The sequence below is a fragment of the Danio aesculapii genome, chromosome 9 (genome assembly GCF_903798145.1).
Source record: "Danio aesculapii chromosome 9, fDanAes4.1, whole genome shotgun sequence".
NCBI classification, from domain to species: Eukaryota; Metazoa; Chordata; class Actinopteri; order Cypriniformes; family Danionidae; genus Danio; species Danio aesculapii.
The window spans coordinates 42,226,457-42,245,573 of NC_079443.1; the positions used below are offsets into that span (position 1 = coordinate 42,226,457).

Sequence of the window (19,117 nt, forward strand, 5' to 3'; positions counted from 1 at the left end):
GATGAGAATGGCCAGACTGGTTTCAGCTGATAGAAAGGCAACGGTAACTTAAATAACCACTAGTTACAACTGAGGTATGCAGAAGAGCATCTCTGAACTCACAACACGTCCAACCTTGAGGCAGATAGGCTATAGCAGCAGAAGACTACACCGGGTGTCACTCCTGTCAGGAACAGGAAACTGAGGCTACAATTCACACAGGCTCACCAAAATTGGACAATAGAAGATTGTAAAAACTTTGCCTGGTCTGATGAGTCTAGATTTCTGCTGTGACATGCAGATGGTAGGGTCAGAATTTGGCGTCAACAACATGAAAGCATGGATCCATCCTGCCTTGTATCAATAGTTTAGCCTGGTGGTGTAATGGTGTGTGGGATATTTTCTTGGCACACTTTGGGCCCATTTGTACCAATTAAGCAACCACAGCCTACCTAAATATTGTTGCTGACAATGTTAATCCCTTTATGACTACAGTGTCCCCATCTTCTGATGGCTACTTCAAGCAGGATAACGCGCCATGTCATAGAGGCTGAATCATCTCAGACTGGTTTCTTGAACATGACAATGAGTTCTGTACACAAATAGCCTCCACAGTCACTAGAACTCAATCCAATAGAGCACCTTTGGTACGTGGTGGAATGGGAGATTCACATCATGGATGTGCAGCCGACAAATCTGCAGCAACTGCGTGATGCTATTATGTCAATATGAACCAAAATCTCAGAGGAACATTTCCAGTAGCTTGTTGAATCTATGCCACCAAGAATTAAGGCAGTTCTAAAGGCAAAACCCGGTACTAGCAAGGTGTACCCATTAAAGTGGTATATAGATCAGTACACACACATACATACAATAATAAAAACATCACAATAAATTAGATGAATTAATACATCTAACACTGACTGTAAAAGTAAGGTACATAACTGAACAGAAAACGCGCCTATAAACGTTTAAAAAAAAAAATTTAATAAGGGAGTGACAAAATGACAATTTATTACTTTATATTTTTTAAAAGTTGTTTTATTATTAGTGCTTTTTAAATTCTTTTTAATATCTTTAAAAGCCTAATCAACCAATAATTAGATCAATAATATAATGATGAAATAATATTACAATTTAAATGTTCTAAATTGTTTGTCTTTAGACATATTTACACTATTGTGCAAGTACGATTTTCAATTTGATCTTTGTTAATAAACGACAACTTAAATTTTTTAATTTACTTATAAATTAGACTTAAAGGTCCCATGATATTAAAATAAAGTTTTTTAGATGTTAGCATCAGCATTGTTAGTTCTTAGGATATTTATAATCTAGTGTACATTTATAAACGGTGACAAAATTCGCGTTTAGAAGATTTAAAACTGATATAAACATGCAAGCCTTTAACATGTAAAGAACAATATGGTATAAAATTAATAAAAGTACATTAAAAATAATATCTATTTTTTATTTATTTATTTGCACGGACAGAACCTGAGTGTGAAAGCAAAAGTCCCTTTCAAGTCTTTTATGAAAGTAGATGACGCAGGGGTGTAGTGGACATTTTAAAAGTGTTGTATGAAATCCAAAGGTTTACATTCTTAATCACCTGTTTCCAAATGGTCTGTCTCTAAAAGTGCGGGGGACATATCCCCCCGTCCCCCTTGATTGATACGCCCCTGAGATGACGCCCCCTAGTATACGCAACACCTCCTAACCTAATCAATATTCATGAGCCAAGTCGGTTTCGCGGATGTGGAGCGCAAACGTTGTACCAGCTACTGCGCATGCGTGAGTCTGAGCCTGCCAGAAAGAAAAAGCAGCAACCCTAACCTTTGCCCATTGCGTAGATTACGATCAGTACGAAAGTGTGCTCCTTTCCGATTTCCGCAAACTTATTTAAAATCCAAGCTTATCATAGTTGTTGTAAGTTTCATTTTCAGCCGACAATGAAAGCTGTTATTTTGGCAGCAGGTTATGGCACGAGACTGCAGCGGGATATTGAGATTGACACGACGGGGAAATTCAAGCATCTGAGCGGCATTGCCAAACCTCTGCTTCCCGTTGGTTCATGTGCACTGATCTCACACTGGCTTCAGGCACTGACCAAAACAGGATGTGTGGACACTGTTTATGTGGTTGTGAGTCCATAATAACGGTTCAATTTTTAAAAATATAACAATATTGAGCTTTTAGTAATAGTTTTTGACTTATGATTCTGATTATTGTGCACAAAATCATAAACTGTATCATTTATTGGACAGACAAATGATCTTTACCATGAAGCGTTCCAGCAGTGGGCTCAAGAGTTCCCCAATGTTAAAATAATAAACGATGGTACAAGAAGAAATGAGGTAGGCTTCTGCCAGTATCATGTTTTATTGTGATAATTTGCTAAAGTTTTAATCACGATATATGTATCATGATATTGACACAATATTGACCAAGTTGCAAAAAATATAACTTTAAAAGGTATAATAACAAAAAATACCTAGTTTTATTACTTCATAAATAGCAAACGGATGATCGTGTACAATAGATAACACTTTACAATGAAGTCTCATTAGTAAACGTTAGTGAATCTATTAAAATCCATAGTGAGAAATAGCTAGCTATATTATAGTTATGTTAAAATTAATTTTAAAAATATTATTTTAATTTTCTGAATTTTATGTCCAAACTCGGTTCCTGGAGGGCCAGTGAAGTTGGTGCTAAACTGTGCAGGGCACCGGCCCTCCAGGACCGAGTTTGCATACCTCTGTATTAGAACATTTAAATAGTCTCTTTGGACATATTTATGACTATTGTGCAAGTAAGATTTTCAATTTTATCTTTATGTTAAAAAACTAATATATACAATTACATTTACATATACATATATATATATATATATATATATATATATATATATATATATATATATATATATATATATATATATATATATATTTATACTTAACATGTTTAGAACAGTATAGCATAGAATTAATACAGCACCTTAAAATAATATATTTATGATTTCTTTAAATTATTTTTAAAAAACAGGAATTTTATTAAGCCCATTATGATGTCTTGATGTGTTATGTTTACTACGAAATTAACAATTTAACATTAATAAATGCATATGTAGTTGTCATTACATTGACTTTAGTGAAAGGTGCCCTTATAAAGAAATTTAGGGTATACTTAGGCATAGTCGAAAAAAAAGATCAGTATATAGAAATGGTATTACCGTAAGCTTCAGACACCATTATTTCGTTGTTCTCGTGTAAAATCTGTGAGTGTAAAACCCAGGCGATAAAAGGCCATTTAGAACACACAGCAGACTGTTGCGTGACTCACGGGCCACACCCTCGTTATTTTCATGTACTTTAGGTCAGGTTTTACATCATGCGAACCTGACCTGAGAGCACTAGCCGAAACAGACCATCATGTTGCTCTATGATCATTAATATGCACTTCTCAAACTTTGTCTGATAAGCCACAATTTTTCCACCTGATAGTGAGGGTATTTTATTGAGTAATAAATGAGCATATAAAACCAATTCTGGAAATTTAAAACTTCTGTTTGAACTTACCTAAGCCTTATACCTGCTATGTAGATATCAGAGAACGATTTAACTTACTGAACTAATGCATTATATGGCTAGGCACGGGACGGTACAAGATTCTGACGGTATGATAACCTTGGATAAAAACATCATTGTTTCAAGATATTGTGATTACTGCTCTAAAATCTGTTCGTTTTAAATGTTTGGTTAAAAAAAAAAAAAAAAAACTTTTCCTCATTGAACACAATGTATTTTAATATTTTGCCCTAAAACACTAAACTTATATAATTTAAATATATTGTAGGAACGGTATCACAAAAAATGTTAGCGTTTTTAAAACTGCAGTGAACCTTGAAACAGGTTATCGTCCCATGCCTATATATGGCACCTTTAAATTAAGTGATGTTAACAAATGGAGCCTTACTGTACGAACAAAAGTCCTATAAACAGTCACAGAATTTTCAATAGCGCAATGTTTGAAAATAAATTGTCTTTTAGCAATTGGTATTATGATGAAGGACCACTTCCAATACAACAATCTGAATATTCTTGAAAGACACTCTAAAAGTTAAAATAATAATTCATGGTGTTCTAAAGTGCCCATGATATTAATATTGTGTTCATTATCAATAATATATTGAATTATTGAATATCTGCATGTCTAAAATCAGGTAATGTTGAATGTGATTTTTAAAAACAAACAATTTTTCTATGTTTCTGCAGGACAGACACGGTGCTGTTGCCTGTCTTCAGTTGACAATCAAGTTGTGTGCTGTGGATGACCACTTACTAGTTATCGGAGGGTATGACCATCACAACACTCTCGCCAAGCAAATGTTTGAGATGGCTTTAAAATAAAAATATGTTTTCATTTTGCAGAGATACTTTATTCAAAGAGGACTTCAGCCTTAGGAAATTTACAGAGAGATTCTTTGAAGTCCAAAATAAAGACAAAGAGAGCAATTTAGTGCTGGCATACCGATGCAAAGATGAGGGTGAGCGTAAAAACAGAACAATATGCTTTCAGCTTTGCTAAACATATGGTCATTTAAATACATTATTCAATTTCAACTTTCAGAAACATCCAAATACGGTATTCTGGAGTTGGATGAGGACCTTAAAGTACAGTGTCTGAAAGAAAAACCTCTCTTAAGTGAAACTAATTCACGTAACGCTGTGCGTTTTCTTTTGTTTTTATGATAAAGACATTTCAGTACTGTTTGGCTTTCTTAGAGTTGATATTCTCAATGTTTTTTTCTTGTTTCAGTGTCCGTGCTTTTACTTGTTTTCAAAGACCTCACTTCCTCTTTTGGAAGTTTTTCTTGATGAGAAGAAGGTACAGTTGATCTATTTTCAATATCTATAATTACTGTAAAATGTTACTTTTTCAAATCTAACTCTTCTCCATACAGAACACCCCAATTGAAGAGCATGACGCACCAGGCACCTTTCTGTCATGGCTCATATTAAGGTTACTTAAAACCAAATCATAAACAATAAGCCATTGTGTATGCGCTCAACCAATAACATTAATCGCACTTGCTTTTATTTTTAGGAAGCCTGTGTATGTGCACAGGATATCTGGTCGATTTGATGTGGGAAATCTGGCATCGTACGTCGAATGTGACAAATACTTCAAGGACCAACTTCAAAATTCAGCTGTTTATTTAATGTAGTACATAATGAGAGTAAAACATTCAGAATAAAACATCATCATTTTTTGTCTTTGTTGAGTGAATCATTTTCACAAATGGGTGTTGAACTCAATCCCATTACCCTAAACCAATGATTTCAATTGTATGTTAAAAACAAAACCAAGAAAAGACAGAATATTAAATTATGTGGTGACAAGCCTTTTGCACTTATCTGAAGCCTTTTCATGATTGTCCTCTAACTTGGCGATCCTGGAGCCGAACTGCATGGCCCTCTTAGGCAGGAGAGCAGAGAGTCCCAATCCCAGCTCAACAGCTGCTAACCGCAGTAATAGTTTTTCTCCAACTCCTCTAGGTAGAGACAAGTCAGCCTTCTCCGACACAGGCAGTCCGTTAAGGAAACTGACTACATCTTCATCCAAGTATGGGAATCTGAGTTATAAAGAAATATGCAGAGGAATTATTTCCAGTATAATTGCGTTTAATTTCTGGTTGAATTAGTTATTTAATCAGTGTAAATACACCTGCCTTGTTTGGTTTGATTTAATTCAGTGGTTCTTAAACTGTGGTACCTGTACCACTAGTGGTACGCGGAGGAATCAAATATGTCATATGTACATGCTACATATATTTCAAAAATGATTTATATAATAATGTGATGACATATAGCCTATTTATGAGGTCCATCTCCAGATTTTGATGAATAGGCTACTATATGTTAATACCTTTTTTACTTTTTTTTTACTTTTTAAGAACAGTAGCCTACCATTTTTAACTTTTAAAAGCACATTTCAATTTAAACGTTGACGTTTTACTTTCTTTGTTTGTTTTACATATAAGCACAGTACAGTGTTAATGTTCAAAGTATTTATAATGTTTAAAGTGGCTGATATTAATGAATATTCTTAATAATAGGAATTAATCTGCTATGTTTTTGAACTGTACAGAGCTGTAGCTTCTTTACTGGGCGTACTACACTACTGTATTTCAGTACTGCTCATTATGGTGGTACTTGGAGACAATTTTCTTCTGAGGTTGTACTGTGTGAAAAACGTTTGAGATCCACTGATTCAATTAAACTCAAGTTTGTTCCCCCTTTGGTGCAGAGCTTGTGGGCAGGTGTGTATACAACAATCACACTCTGATGTGCACCAATAGTTTGAGTTGTAAATCACTGGCATCTGCCTATGCTAAGGAACCATCAGCCACACTCTAGCTCTGTTACAAGTTTAATTTCTGATAAAAAAAAAAAAGTCTCTGCATTTGTCTGAGGTAACTAGTCAACCATTGCAATAACTGAAATGTGCATGCATTGCTCTGAATTTACACACATATACATTTGAAATAAAAAAACTTCACTCAATCATTCATTCATTTTCTTTTCAGCTTAGTCCCTTTATTAATTAGGGGTTGCCACAGCAGAATGAATCGCCAACTTATCCAGCATTTGTTTTACGCAGTGGATGCCCTTCCAGCTGCAACCCATCACTGGGAAACATTCATACTCACTCATTCACACACATATACTACAGACAATTTAGCTAACCCAATTCACCTATACCACATGTTTTTTGGACTTGTGGGGGAAACCAGACCACCCGAACATGCAAACTCCACACAGAAATGCCGCCTGACTCAGCCGGGGCTCGAACCAGCGACCTTGCTGTGAGGTGATTGTGCTACTCACTTCACCACCGTGTTGCCCCGAAATAAAGAACTTGTGTGAGCAAAATATGCGATATATAAATAGTCCCTCAGAGCTACTGCAAGTTTGTCAGTTGTGGGGTTTTCTTTTTCACAACAGTTGTGTTTGCAACAGGTGAACAACGGTAAAGAATAGTGAATTGATGAACTTCCCAGCCAATCACAGTCAGTTCTATTGAGCAAATGAACACAATGGCCAATCAGGGGTGTTTAAAAACACAACAGCTTTCAAATGTTTGCGGAAATGGAAGTTTTTTTAAATGTCAGTACCGAACTCAATACTTTTGACAACACTACAACAAATAAACAAAAAAGTGAACAATGTGTTTGATCCAGACCAAACAAGTGAATTAAACTTTCCTGATTGGAATACACTCTTAGATATTGCTTGAACTGCAAAGTGTAAAGCTTGCCTGGCCTCTTTTCCATGATCCCCAATGATTCGGTCATCTCTTCCAAGATTTCGTGAGGATATTCGACCCAGTTCCATAGCCAGCTCTTTGACAAGTCCTTCAAGTCCTGAGTGTTTATATCGAACCCTGTGTCTGGAGTAACCTGCCAGCTGTTCGTCTGCCCCGATGCCAGTCAGAACCACCTGTGAGAACGGAAAAATAACATTTTATACAGTGTGACCTAGTCCTTGCACACAGACATAACAGAATACAATGAGACTAATAATGTTACCTTTGCTTCTGAAATATAAAGTTCTTCATCAACAGCCTCATTTATGACACCAATTCCTCTGGCAGCAAACCAAATAGCACATCCAAGGCTGTCATCCAGAACAGTGTCCAAAGGGTGCACCAAATGACAGATGCGTTTCTGTCGCATGTCCACAAGCTCCTCTTGAGTTACGTTAATTTCGATAAAGTTCCAGTGGCGCTTTGGACTGAGATCCTTAAGTTCTTGCAGACCTGCTCTCCCTGTTATTCGGTCGGGCACATCAAACTGATTAAACTTCTGCTGACCCAATTGCGTTTTATCAGCATCATCACAGTCGGTCTTCTTATTTTTACCTTTCTTCATGGACTTGGGAGGCATTTTTGCTTCTTGCATTTTGAAAGCAACATTGAGCAAGTCAATGGGCTTGTCTGCAGGAACGTGCCTATCAGTAAGGGCAGCTAGTATCATTGAATCAATTCCTCCAGAGAAAAGAATGGCAATGTCAGCTTTTGTTTCATTTAAGGCGACCTCCGGTGCATCCTGAGCAGGTAAGTACTGCACTCTCTTACGAACAGACTCGCTTAGAACATCAATGAGTGCACCAACCATTGCTTTCTTGTCAGTGTTTGTTAGGAATGCCTTCAAATTTTCAACAGAGGTTTGAGAGGTGTTAAGATCTTGTTCAGCTGTAGGTGATGAAATTGATGTGTTCATCGGACAAACTGGGGAGGTCAGGTAAAGTCCAGAACTATTTGTGTTCACAGAAACACATCTGGAAAGACCTTCACATTTCGATTCCAGACTTTCGTTTGGCTTGTCATCACTGTGGAAAATCCATGGATAAAGTTCAAAAATAAATGTCCCAATTGGTGAAGTCTCTGTTAGGTCAAACTTGTAAACTCCACAAGGTGGTACCTCCTGCCATTGAGATTGACTATCATCTTCTGGCTGGGAAGCAACGGATGAGAGCGTGAAAGAAGCTCTTTCAGGATTGAATTTCCAAAGCAGACTTCTTCTCCCAAAAAAGTCTCTCCCAAACCAGATGCAGCGCTCAGAGCTTTGGTAATAGATAAAGGCCCACGGTCCTTTGAGTTTTGATAATAAACATACAATATCTGAGGCACTCCTTGCTTCTGACAGTTGATGAAGAAGAACTTTGGTGTCATTTTCTTCCTGCTCTATTTTCAGACCACCAAACACCTCTCCATTCCAGAGAAGCATGTTGCCAATGTCATCTTGAAGAGGTTGAGGGGTCAAGCAACCCCTCATATGAAGTACATGTGCAGATAATAGGAGACTGCAGTTTGAGATTTCTTCTGTAATGTCTTTGCTACAATTGGGTCCTCTGTGTTTGAGATTTTTATGCACATTCTCCTCCAGTGGATCATGCGGTGTGGTCAAACTGACCACACAGCAGATCCCACACATGATATCACTTCACTATATATCTTGATACTCTTTCCTCATGTTATCCAGATCCTCTGTATAACAGAAAATTATAACAATGTGAGGACACACTCAAAATGGTGGCATTAGTATTGTATTTATGTATCATCTATCAAAAAAGCAGAAACAACTTGAGGATAACAGAAGCACTTACGTTTACAAGAGCTAAGGGTTTCTCCTTTGTCTGCCAGAAAGAATATATTGCTGTTAGGTTGCTGGGTGTACACTCTCTGTGAAAATAATCTTAGTATTACTGGAATGTGATGATATCAAGTCAAGTTGAGCTTTACTGTCATTCAGCTACATGTGTGAACACAGAGGAACGAAATGTAGAGTCTCCCAGGGCAACAGTGCTACATAATCATGAATACAAACACAACATTGGACATAAGAGCTATTTTAAAAACCTACGCATAACTAACATGTACTATAAGATACTCAACTATACACATAAGACATAAGGCTATACAAGTACTCTAGAAAATCTCCACTTATAAGACTAAACATATACAGGCCAGAAATAAAACTCAGTCCTGTCTTCTTCATTTACAAGTCTGCCATAACAAGAACACTGACTTTGAGGTAAATTATCTTAAAATAATGAATACAATAGTTTAAAGGAGTTGTCTAATTTGAATCCCAATGGGTTAGAAAATGGCAACAAATTATACATTTAAGGTACTTAATAAGTTGATAATTTTGTCAAACTTAAATTCTACTTGGCTTTTACAGTTTTTCTCAGTGGCTTTGGTGCATTTCTCACAACAATCATTGTATATAACAATTATTACAAACTGCAAAACCTAGATGATAACCTGCAAAAGCGTGTCACTTGCTCAAAATGGATAGCTCATTCCTCAAAAGCAAGTATTGATGTCAATGAAAGTGTCAGTGTCATCAAGATGAAAAGTCCTGACACCATTGTTTATGAACAAGATAGTCAAATGGCTTTGTCTTGTTTTCATTATGACAGTTTACTCTGTACATTTCTTCCACTGCAAAAAAGTCAGATATTGGTGACGCTTGCTGAAAATGCTCAAGACAGCACTATATACTATTTGCACAGCCATGTGAAAACTACAGTAAAGTTACACATCAGTGCATTTAGTGAGGTATCCGAGTACAGGACACTGAATATGTACTTTTCACATTTTTACTGCATTTGCTCTTTGCAATTCTAATTAATTTACTTCACATAAAATTAGCTTGACAGATTTTGACAACTCGTTCAACATTTTTGTATGCAGTAACTCAAGTAATGAAATGAGGACTATTAGTTTTATATGGAATGACTATTCAGCCTTCACAAGTTTAATTAATTTTGACTGACATGACATAAGCAAATGATAATGTTATAAACAGCAGAGAGTTGTATGAAAGCAACTGATACATGTCTAAAAGCATTCGCAATTTGCTGAAGGGAATGAGAAACTGCTACTATGATGTGCACAAATGACTAATTGTTTTGAGAAATGCATTAACTCTTGTGCAAATGTAAATAGAGTTGTGAGAAATGCACTAAAGCCACTGAGAAAAACTGTAATTGATGTCAAATAAACTCTATTTCACAATTACGCTTTATCTTTCATAAATTTAACTAAATAAATATCTCTAAACACTGAAGAATCTTTGAAGTTGAGATTTTTTAAATGTGAACATAATTAAAAACATAAGACTTTATTTTGATGGTCCCTATTGCACATTTTGTTGACTAAATTTGCATTGCAACTACATGCCAAATAATTTTTATTTGAGCATTAGTAGACCGTCTGCTTAATCCTAATGATGCTCCTTTAACAGACATTTTACTGACTATAAGAAACTTTGCAATTACATGTCAACTTACACTAACACTAACCTAACCTAATACTTATAATCTAATGAGAATTAGTTGGCATGTATGTGCAATGTAACCTAAATTCAACAAAATGCGTTAAAAGGACCATCAAAATAAAGTGATACCAAAAACAAGAATCATACGTTCAAATATAATATTCTATTTTAGAGTCTTAACAGTTTTAGCATATATTGCCTTCTATAGCGATGTGTACTGAGTAGTTTGACTTTGTTTCATCTATAATTGAGTGAAAGCATCTGCTACACCAAATGCAGAATGCCTCATGATAGAATTTGAAAGTGGTCTTGTATATACATACCCTGTTTTTCTTCAAGTTACTTAACTCGTCGACAACAATCTTTTGCTCTTTTATCTGTGAATAATTAAATAAGTTACGTTTTTAAGATAATAGAAAACAGAAATGACTAAACATACTCAACGTGTTTTGACGTTAACAACACGAAGTTACAAATACATTTATGATAGACAACCTTTTGGTTCAGCTCCTCTTTTTGTGCGCGCTCTTCTGGAGCCCCAGGCTCAGTTCGCTGTATGTTCTTGGACGACATTATTTATTAAATCGCTTCAGATCATTTTAGGGAAACATTTACACATGCAAGTATCTCGTTTGTCGAACGCGAATGACGTATTCGCCAACGACGCTTTAAAAGTGCGTCACGTCATCCTAACCCCATTATGCCCAGATAAACAAAGCATATATTGCAATATTAAACTGTTAAAGAATAACGTTGGCCAGATAAACCTGCAGCGTCTAAACAAAGACGTGTTGATGAATGAAGAGAATCTAAGTAATGTTGTCAAATACGCTTCAAATACGTCAAATGCTTCCAAAAAGAGTTTTTACTCGCATATAAACCAATACCTTTTATCGCGAACAGCTGCTATAGCCTATCTGTCTAAACCTGATATTATCTTATATCATATTTTGCCATATAATGTAGGATAATATGATGAAAAATATAGCCTATCATAGCTCTAGGTGTACACAACATTATCCTATCCAAATATTTTGGTTGTCCTGTACAGTAATTTGAGAGCTATCATAAAGAGGATATTGTTTGCTTTTTAACCTTCAAGATAAACAAATAAAGCTCACTATAATGGAAAAAAAAATTCAGGGTGTCTATTGGGTCTTAAAAAGTCTTAAATTGTCTCAAATTTCAAAAACTACATATTGGGCCTGAAAAATATTCACTAAAATATGGTGTTGCAGGTCTTGAATAATATTAAACAGGTTCTTATTTTTTCTTTGTCGATGTAATGCTGGTTGAGTTCTGACGTCAACCCGATTTTCATTTGCAAACAAGATGCAACGTCCCCACAACGTTGGAGTACAACATCAATCTTCTCATCAGTGACAGGCATGTAACCACTCTCTGAGTCAATGCATGGAAAAAGTTTGGACATCTTCTTGAATACTTTTAATTCTTCCAAACAGTTTGCAGCATTTATTAATCGTCCATGTCTTGAGGTAGTTCATTATGATGCGATTTACCTTTTATGTGCCATTTGATTGGACAGGAATCACAGGACTGATTTTTTAAAATCCCCATAGACAGGAAAAAATAAAGTAGTGACTGCAGGTTGAAGGAAAGTAGTGGAGTAAAAGTACCGATACTGCACTAAAAATGTACTCAAGGGAAAGTTAAAGTACACATTTTTAAAACTACTTAGTAAATTGCAATTCCTGAGAAAAACTACTCAATTACAGTAGTTTGAGTATTTGTAATTAGTTACTTTACACCACTGAAGGCTATACCTAATTGGGCCAAACCCATCCAATCACTGACAATATATTTCAATAAAAGTCAATCAGGACAACCTACAATTTATCTTAAAAAACATTTAACAAAAGTTTTTAACTTCTATTTACCAATTTAGTTCAGTTATCTTTCTTAAAACAACATTTGTTCATAAATAAGTGTTTGAATTTTAATGGGGCAAGTAAAACAAATTCCACAAGTCCTTAGAAAAAACCCTTAGCATTTTTTTGTGGTACAATTTCGAGATTCATTCACACATTCATTTTCTTTTCGGCTTAGTTCCTTTATTCAACAGAGGTCGCCACAACAGAATGAACCGCCAACTTATCCAGCATATGTTTTACACAGCGGATGCCCTTCCAGCTGCAACCAAGTACTGGGAAACATCCGTACACGCTCATTCACACTCATACACTATAGACAACTTAGCTTATTTATTTCACCTATAGGGCATGTCTTTGAACTATGGGGGAAATCGGAGCACTGGAAGGAAACCCACGCCAACACTGGGAAAACATGCAAACTCCACACAAAAATGCCAACTGACCCAGCCACGACTTGAACGACTTGACTTGGGTAAATGCCGCAGACGAAAGTTGAGGGTGGGGGTAGGAGTCGGGTACTAAAGTGAAGTGAAGAGAGGGGTGTGGGGTTGTGCGTGGACCCCGAATCATATCTCTGGGGGCCCCCAATATCATGGGCCCTCAGGACCATCCTAAAATCTCCCTCCCCCCCAGCGCCATAGCGCTGTGCTGATATCCTACCACAGGGGTGTCCAAACTTGGTCCTGGAGGGCCAGTGTCCTGCTGAGTTTAGCTCCAACAGACCTGCCAGGAATTTTCTAGTATCTAGTGCAGGGGTGTACAAACTCGGTCCAGGAGGGCCGATGTCCTGCTAAGTTTAGCTCCAACTTGTTTCAACACACCTTCCCAGAGGTTTGTAGTCTATCTAGTAAGAGCTTGATTAGCTGGTTCAGGTGTGATAGATTAAAGTTGAAGCTAAACTCTCCAGGACATCGGCCCTCCAGGACCGAGTTTGGACACCACTGCCCTACCATCTTTAAAGGACTTCACCTTCAAATAATAATAATTTAGTAATAAAACAATGTAGTCACCCTCAAGTGGTTCCAAACCTTTATGAGTTTCTTTATTCTGTCGATCACAACAGAAGATATTTTGAAGAAATCTGAAAACCTTTAACCATCAACTTCCATAGGAAAAACACCATGGAAGTCAATGATTACAGGTTTCCAACATGTTTTAAAATATCTTTATTTGTGATTAACAGAAAAAAAAACTTAAACATTTGAATTTTCCTATTTGGCCGAACTATCTCCTTAAGGTGGGATAAATAAAATGAACATGATATCATAAGCCCATGGTGTATGCAATCCACTTAGTCCAAATATTTGGTTGCTTTGTAACTAGAGAACTATCCTCAAAAACATGTTAAAGTACAGTTTGCTTTTAATCCTGTGGGGGAAATGAATCTAGTCCAATCTCTTCGGCTTTTACTGTCTTACTTAAAAATGTTTTAAATCCATCAGATGGAGTGGTATTTACTGTACACTAGAGGCTTTTGATTTTTCCTCCCGCAACACTAAATAGCCAAAAGCCGCAATCTTAAATCCACAATCCTGAGCCATGAGGTCATCGCTTTTGATGACAAAAGGTTTTGTCACTTTTAATTATGCACATCTAAAATGATCATAGACAAAAGATTATTTGGTTATTAAATCATGAATATACCAGCAATTTTTTACTACTTGTCAAATAAGTAAAATGTATCTGAGGGGATAAAAATGCTATGGTGATTGCTAAGTGCAGGTTAAAATATTGAAATTTCACTTGTTATCCATGGATAAAAAATGGGTTCAGATTATTAGAATTATTCATTAATATGATGTTTGTGGTTCAGATGGCCTAACTGGTTTTAATGCAATTAATTAAAAACCAATTAAGAAAGTAAGCTTTGTAAAAAGCAAGGTTAGTACATTATTACAGCATTATGACTATAAAAACATATTACAAAACACATAAAAATTAAATATGAGATAAAATTAAACTCCAATACAAATTTTGGCCACACTATTTAAATTTTGGTAACATGATTTATTTACCCAACCCAGGCTCATTCTGATTACGTACTACTATATATATTTTAGGAGAGCGCCAAATACGTCCCAGAAGCTGCTTTTTTGCAGTTTTTGTGAATCCACCAGAGGCTGCCGTGTACGCTTTTTGAGATCTTAAATTTCTCTCACTAGTGCCATTCGCGCCTGCTCTTCTTGCGTAAATTCACCAGAGGCCGCTGTTGACTGACTGACTGGGCGATCGACTGACCCACCCTCCTCCTTCCCTAAACCAAACTAATAGTGTTTTAAAAAGCCCCGATTGACTGGCCTACCTAAACTCAACCGACAGTTTTTTTATTTGATTTATTTATTTTCGAACAAAATATCATACATAAAATATCATTAACAAAAAATAAATTTCAACATGGGCGAAAATGGAAAAGCACAAGCTTATTATTTTCCCACCCCATTACCACATACATCATTCGACTATTACTTAAACTTATTTCTTCTTTTACTTATCTCTTCTTTTTACATGAAACATATTTGATCCTTTTGGCATCTTTGACAATAATATGTTTCGTTCCATTTGTACCTTTATATTTTGTAACATAAACCCAGAGAAAAAAGCAATCCAGAAAAAGAAAAGCTCTCGCCTGATTTTTACCACGTTTTCAGATTTTACCACATTCTCACCCTGTTATTTACTTGTTTATTATATTTTTTGGCTTCTGTTTTTGTCTTACCAGCTTTCTGGAACCGTTCTTCAGCGGACTCAAACCCTGTCGTCATGATCAACTCTTCTCTGCGTCTCAATAATCTAACATACATGGCGAGCTAACTCAACAACCATCTGGTAACAGCAGGAAAGCCGTTCATATGTAGGTAATTGGTCAGCTGGTAAGCGCGAAAAGGAACAGTGCCATACCGCGTCGTAGTGTTTGTTAGTTAGGTTCGTTCGTTGGCTCGGTTAGGAATAGAATGAAGGTTAGGTTTAGGGTTAATTGGATGTAATTATGCATAATTATTAATTCATTCATTTTCCATTGGTTTAGTTTTATCCTTAGCATTTTCCTATCCCCTTATTTATCAGGGGTCACCACAGCGGAATGAACCACCAACTATTCCAGCTACAACCCAGTACTGGGAAACACCCATACACTCTCACATTCACACACACACTCATAAACTACAGCCAATTTAGCTTACCCTATTCACCTATAGCACGTCTTTGGACTGTGGGGGAAACCAGAGCACCTGAAGGAAACCCACATAAACATGGGGAGAACATGAAAACTCCAGACAGAAACCCCAACTGACCCAGCAGGGGTTCAACCCAGCGACCTTCTTGCTGTGAGGTGACAGTGCTAACCACTGAGCCACCGTGCTGCTTTATTCATTCATTCATTGGTTTTCTTTTCAGCTTAGTCCCTTTATTAATCTGGGGTCACCACAGAGGAATGAACCGCCAACTTATCCAGCATATGTTTTACGCAGCGGATGCCCTTCCAGCCGCAACCCATTACTGGGAAACCCATACACACTCATACACTATGGACAATTTAGCCTACCCAATTCACCTGTACCGCATGTCTTTGGACTGTGGGGGAAACCGGAGTACCCAGAGGAAACCCACGTGAACGCAGGGAGAACATTCAAACTCCACACAGAACTGCCAACTGACCCAGCCGAGGCTCAAACCAGCAACCTTCTTGCTGTGAGGCGACAGCACTACCTACTGCTCCATTGTGTCACCTTAATGGTATCATCATTTACACAAAATATAAAAATTCTATATTCTGTTATTTTATTTAAGATTATTTTATCTTAGTTATCTTTAAAGTTTGATATTTTGCATATTTTCTATAGTTTTATATTCATTTGGAGCACAAATAATGTGTTTTTTGTGCAATTGTTAAAATTAAAAAGTTATTTTTTTAGTAGAATGTTTTTTCTTCAGTTAATTTATCTCCAAAAACTTCTTTGTTTTCTTGATTTTGTTTGTTTATTTTGATCAAATCGAGCTTTCTGGCAGACTTAAACCTTACTTTAAGGTATGAGTTTACCACAATTACAAACTAGACCCGCTCTCAGTCATTCCATTTATAAAAGCAAGCAGCACAAAAGTCATTTGAATCTAACATCTGTTCCTCTAAACATAGAATGTATTGGCTTTTTGTCACCATTCCTATTTTTAATACCAGTTAGATCCCACTCTCCTGTTTGGTAAACTTCTAACCTCATTCATGACACAGAAAACCTGCATTTACTGAATTACAGTGTTTGTGTTTGTGGTCCTGTTGATTGTGCATTAGCCCCTGTGCTGTACAGTCCTGTTGAAATGTGTGGTCACCCATGAAAGGCTTAAGTGTTAAATCACGTGGACAGTGTTTACTTGTGTGTTTCCACCTCTAATGTCACAAACACTCGAGTTTGTTTGGGTTCAGTCATGGTCATGGCAGTAAGTAAACCCTGCATACTTCAGCATTGATTTTAGACACCTGTGTAAAGTTTGGATGCTTATCAGTTTGAAAATTGTCCAAATTTAAGCAGATGTGTTGGAACATTTACTCAGCTGGTTTTTCATGTCAAAGAAAACCAATTTAACTACATTTGATGAATTCAATATGCAAGTTTCAAATGTGCTTAAAGAGAGAGTTTACACCCAAAAATCAATCAATCAATCAATCAATCAATCAATCAATCAATCAATCCATCCATTCTGTCTGTCTGTCTGTCTGTCTGTCTGTCTGTCTGTCTGTCTATCTATCTATCTATCTATCTATCTATCTATCTATCTACTGTATCTTCCAGCCATCCATCTGTCCGTCTATTATCTATCCATCCATCCATCCATCCATCCATCCACCCACCCACCCACCATGTCTGTCTGTCTGTCTATCTATCCATCTGTTCGTCTATTATCTATCTATTCATCCATCCATCCACCCACCCACGCACCCGCTCCGTCTGTCTGTCTGTCTGTCTGTCTGTCTGTCTGTCTGTCTATAGATCTATCTATCTATCTATATCTATCTATTTATCTATCATCCAGCCATCCATCTGTCCGTCAATTATCTGTCTATCCATCCATCCACCCACCCGGTCTGTCTGTCTGTCTGTCTATCAATCTATTTGTCTGTCCGTCTATCATCCATCCGCCCATCTGTCCGTCTATTATCCATCCATCCACCTGTCCGTCTATCTATCTATCTATCTATCTATCTATCTATCTATCTATCTATCTATCTATCTATCTATCTATCTATCTATCTATCTATCTATCTATCTATCTATCTATCTATCTATCTATCTATCTATCTATCTATCTTTTTGTCCGTCTGTCTTGTCCAGATTTGAGCAGATGTGTTAGAGTATTTACTGCCAGGTAAATTTGTCAGGTCAAAGAAAACTATTTAAATTAGATTTGCTGAATTCAATATTTAAGTTTCAAATATGTTTCCCAGTACTGGGTTGCAGCTGGAAGGCCATCTGCTGTGTAAAACATATGCCAGTGTAGTTGGTGGTTCATCCAGCTGTGGCAACCCCTGATAAAAGTGGTAAAGATAAAAGACTAAGCCGAAGGAAAATGAATGAATTCATTAATTAATTATCAGTTTCCATATTTTGTGATTCACAAGTGTTTTCCATTTATTTACAATTGTGAATTGTATTTTGGGATGTTGATCTCTGCTCTGTCAACTTTTTATGTTGAAAATTTAATGTCTGCAGTTTAACAAAGTGACTTTCATTGACATTTTAGTCATATTAAATAATATAATGTATAAAAAAATAATATAGAGAGAAATAAGTCTGTAAAATAACAGAAAATGTACTGGCAGGTAATTACAAGGTAAGACAATATATAACTTTAAACCATTAAAAATGTTCATAAATGTCACTTTTTCACACTTTAAGGTTAAAAGTTTTTGGAAGAAAGATCAAGGTCCCATAATGCAATTCAAAAGCATAAATAAATGGGGAAAAAAATAATAAAATCATGAATACTGATACTTTTTTACAGTGTAGTTCATCGAGAAATTAAAATTCTGTCATCATTTACTCACCCTTTACTTATTGCATGCCAGTCTGAGTTAACTATGGATGTCAATTGTAAAAGGTTTCCAACATTCTTCAAAATATCTTCGTTTGTGTTCAACAGAAGTAAAAAACGTAAACTAGCATGGAAAAAGTATAGGTGAGTAAATGATGACAGAATTTTCACTTTTGGGTGAACCACTTCTTTAACCCTATAAAAAAACTAATACAGCTTGAATATTGTATTTGCAAATTAAATAGGATAACGTTAAGTTGGAAACTCAATAGTACAGTGTTTTGATTTTACTATTACTCAATTCAGTTTTGTTTCAGAGCACTTTCAACCAACCACAAAGGGTACCAAAGTCCTGTACATAAAAACACAT

At 36.2% G+C, this 19,117-nt stretch overlaps 3 protein-coding genes across 3 annotated transcripts; 1 reads left to right on the plus strand and 2 right to left on the minus strand.

The window, feature by feature from the left end:
* The first annotated feature begins 1,783 nt into the window (after nt 1–1,783).
* On the plus strand, nt 1,784–5,254 carry zgc:136439 (uncharacterized protein LOC678627 homolog). Its single transcript, XM_056465735.1, has 8 exons — nt 1,784–2,123; nt 2,247–2,336; nt 4,257–4,336; nt 4,413–4,528; nt 4,612–4,709; nt 4,801–4,869; nt 4,946–5,004; nt 5,089–5,254. Exons 1-8 carry the CDS (start codon nt 1,932–1,934, stop codon nt 5,207–5,209), a joined length of 825 nt encoding a protein of 274 aa, XP_056321710.1. The 5' UTR covers nt 1,784–1,931; the 3' UTR covers nt 5,210–5,254.
* On the minus strand, nt 5,181–8,980 carry asnsd1 (asparagine synthetase domain containing 1). The gene is made up of 3 exons (XM_056465734.1): nt 7,574–8,980; nt 7,303–7,484; nt 5,181–5,617 (listed from the first exon to the last, which is right to left on the minus strand). The coding sequence occupies exons 1-3, from the start codon at nt 8,978–8,980 to the stop codon at nt 5,371–5,373; spliced, it is 1,836 nt and encodes a 611-aa protein (XP_056321709.1). The 3' UTR covers nt 5,181–5,370.
* LOC130235251 (ASNSD1 upstream open reading frame protein-like) lies at nt 8,949–11,460 on the minus strand. The gene is made up of 4 exons (XM_056465736.1): nt 11,327–11,460; nt 11,155–11,208; nt 9,153–9,228; nt 8,949–9,033 (listed from the first exon to the last, which is right to left on the minus strand). The coding sequence occupies exons 1-4, from the start codon at nt 11,402–11,404 to the stop codon at nt 8,993–8,995; spliced, it is 249 nt and encodes an 82-aa protein (XP_056321711.1). The 5' UTR covers nt 11,405–11,460; the 3' UTR covers nt 8,949–8,992.
* Nucleotides 11,461–19,117: the final 7,657 nt, after the last annotated feature.

Bases quoted from the DNA above. Each gene is read 5' to 3' on its own strand.
- zgc:136439 (XM_056465735.1), top strand. From the start codon at position 1,932: ATGAAAGCTGTTATTTTGGCAGCAGGTTATGGCACGAGACTGCAGCGG. The intron at 4,710-4,800 runs GTGCGTTTTCTT...TTCTTGTTTCAG, and splicing joins AAACTAATTCACGTAACGCT to TGTCCGTGCTTTTACTTGTT. The intron at 5,005-5,088 runs GTTACTTAAAAC...TTTTATTTTTAG, and splicing joins CTGTCATGGCTCATATTAAG to GAAGCCTGTGTATGTGCACA.
- LOC130235251 (XM_056465736.1), bottom strand. From the start codon at position 11,404: ATGTCGTCCAAGAACATACAGCGAACTGAGCCTGGGGCTCCAGAAGAG. The intron at 11,209-11,326 runs GTTGTCTATCAT...AATTATTCACAG, and splicing joins AAGAGGAGCTGAACCAAAAG to ATAAAAGAGCAAAAGATTGT. The intron at 9,034-9,152 runs GTAAGTGCTTCT...TCTGTTATACAG, and splicing joins AACCCTTAGCTCTTGTAAAC to AGGATCTGGATAACATGAGG.
- asnsd1 (XM_056465734.1), bottom strand. From the start codon at position 8,980: ATGTGTGGGATCTGCTGTGTGGTCAGTTTGACCACACCGCATGATCCA. The intron at 7,485-7,573 runs GTAACATTATTA...CCGTTCTCACAG, and splicing joins TTTATATTTCAGAAGCAAAG to GTGGTTCTGACTGGCATCGG. The intron at 5,618-7,302 runs GCAAGCTTTACA...TTTATAACTCAG, and splicing joins GATCATGGAAAAGAGGCCAG to ATTCCCATACTTGGATGAAG.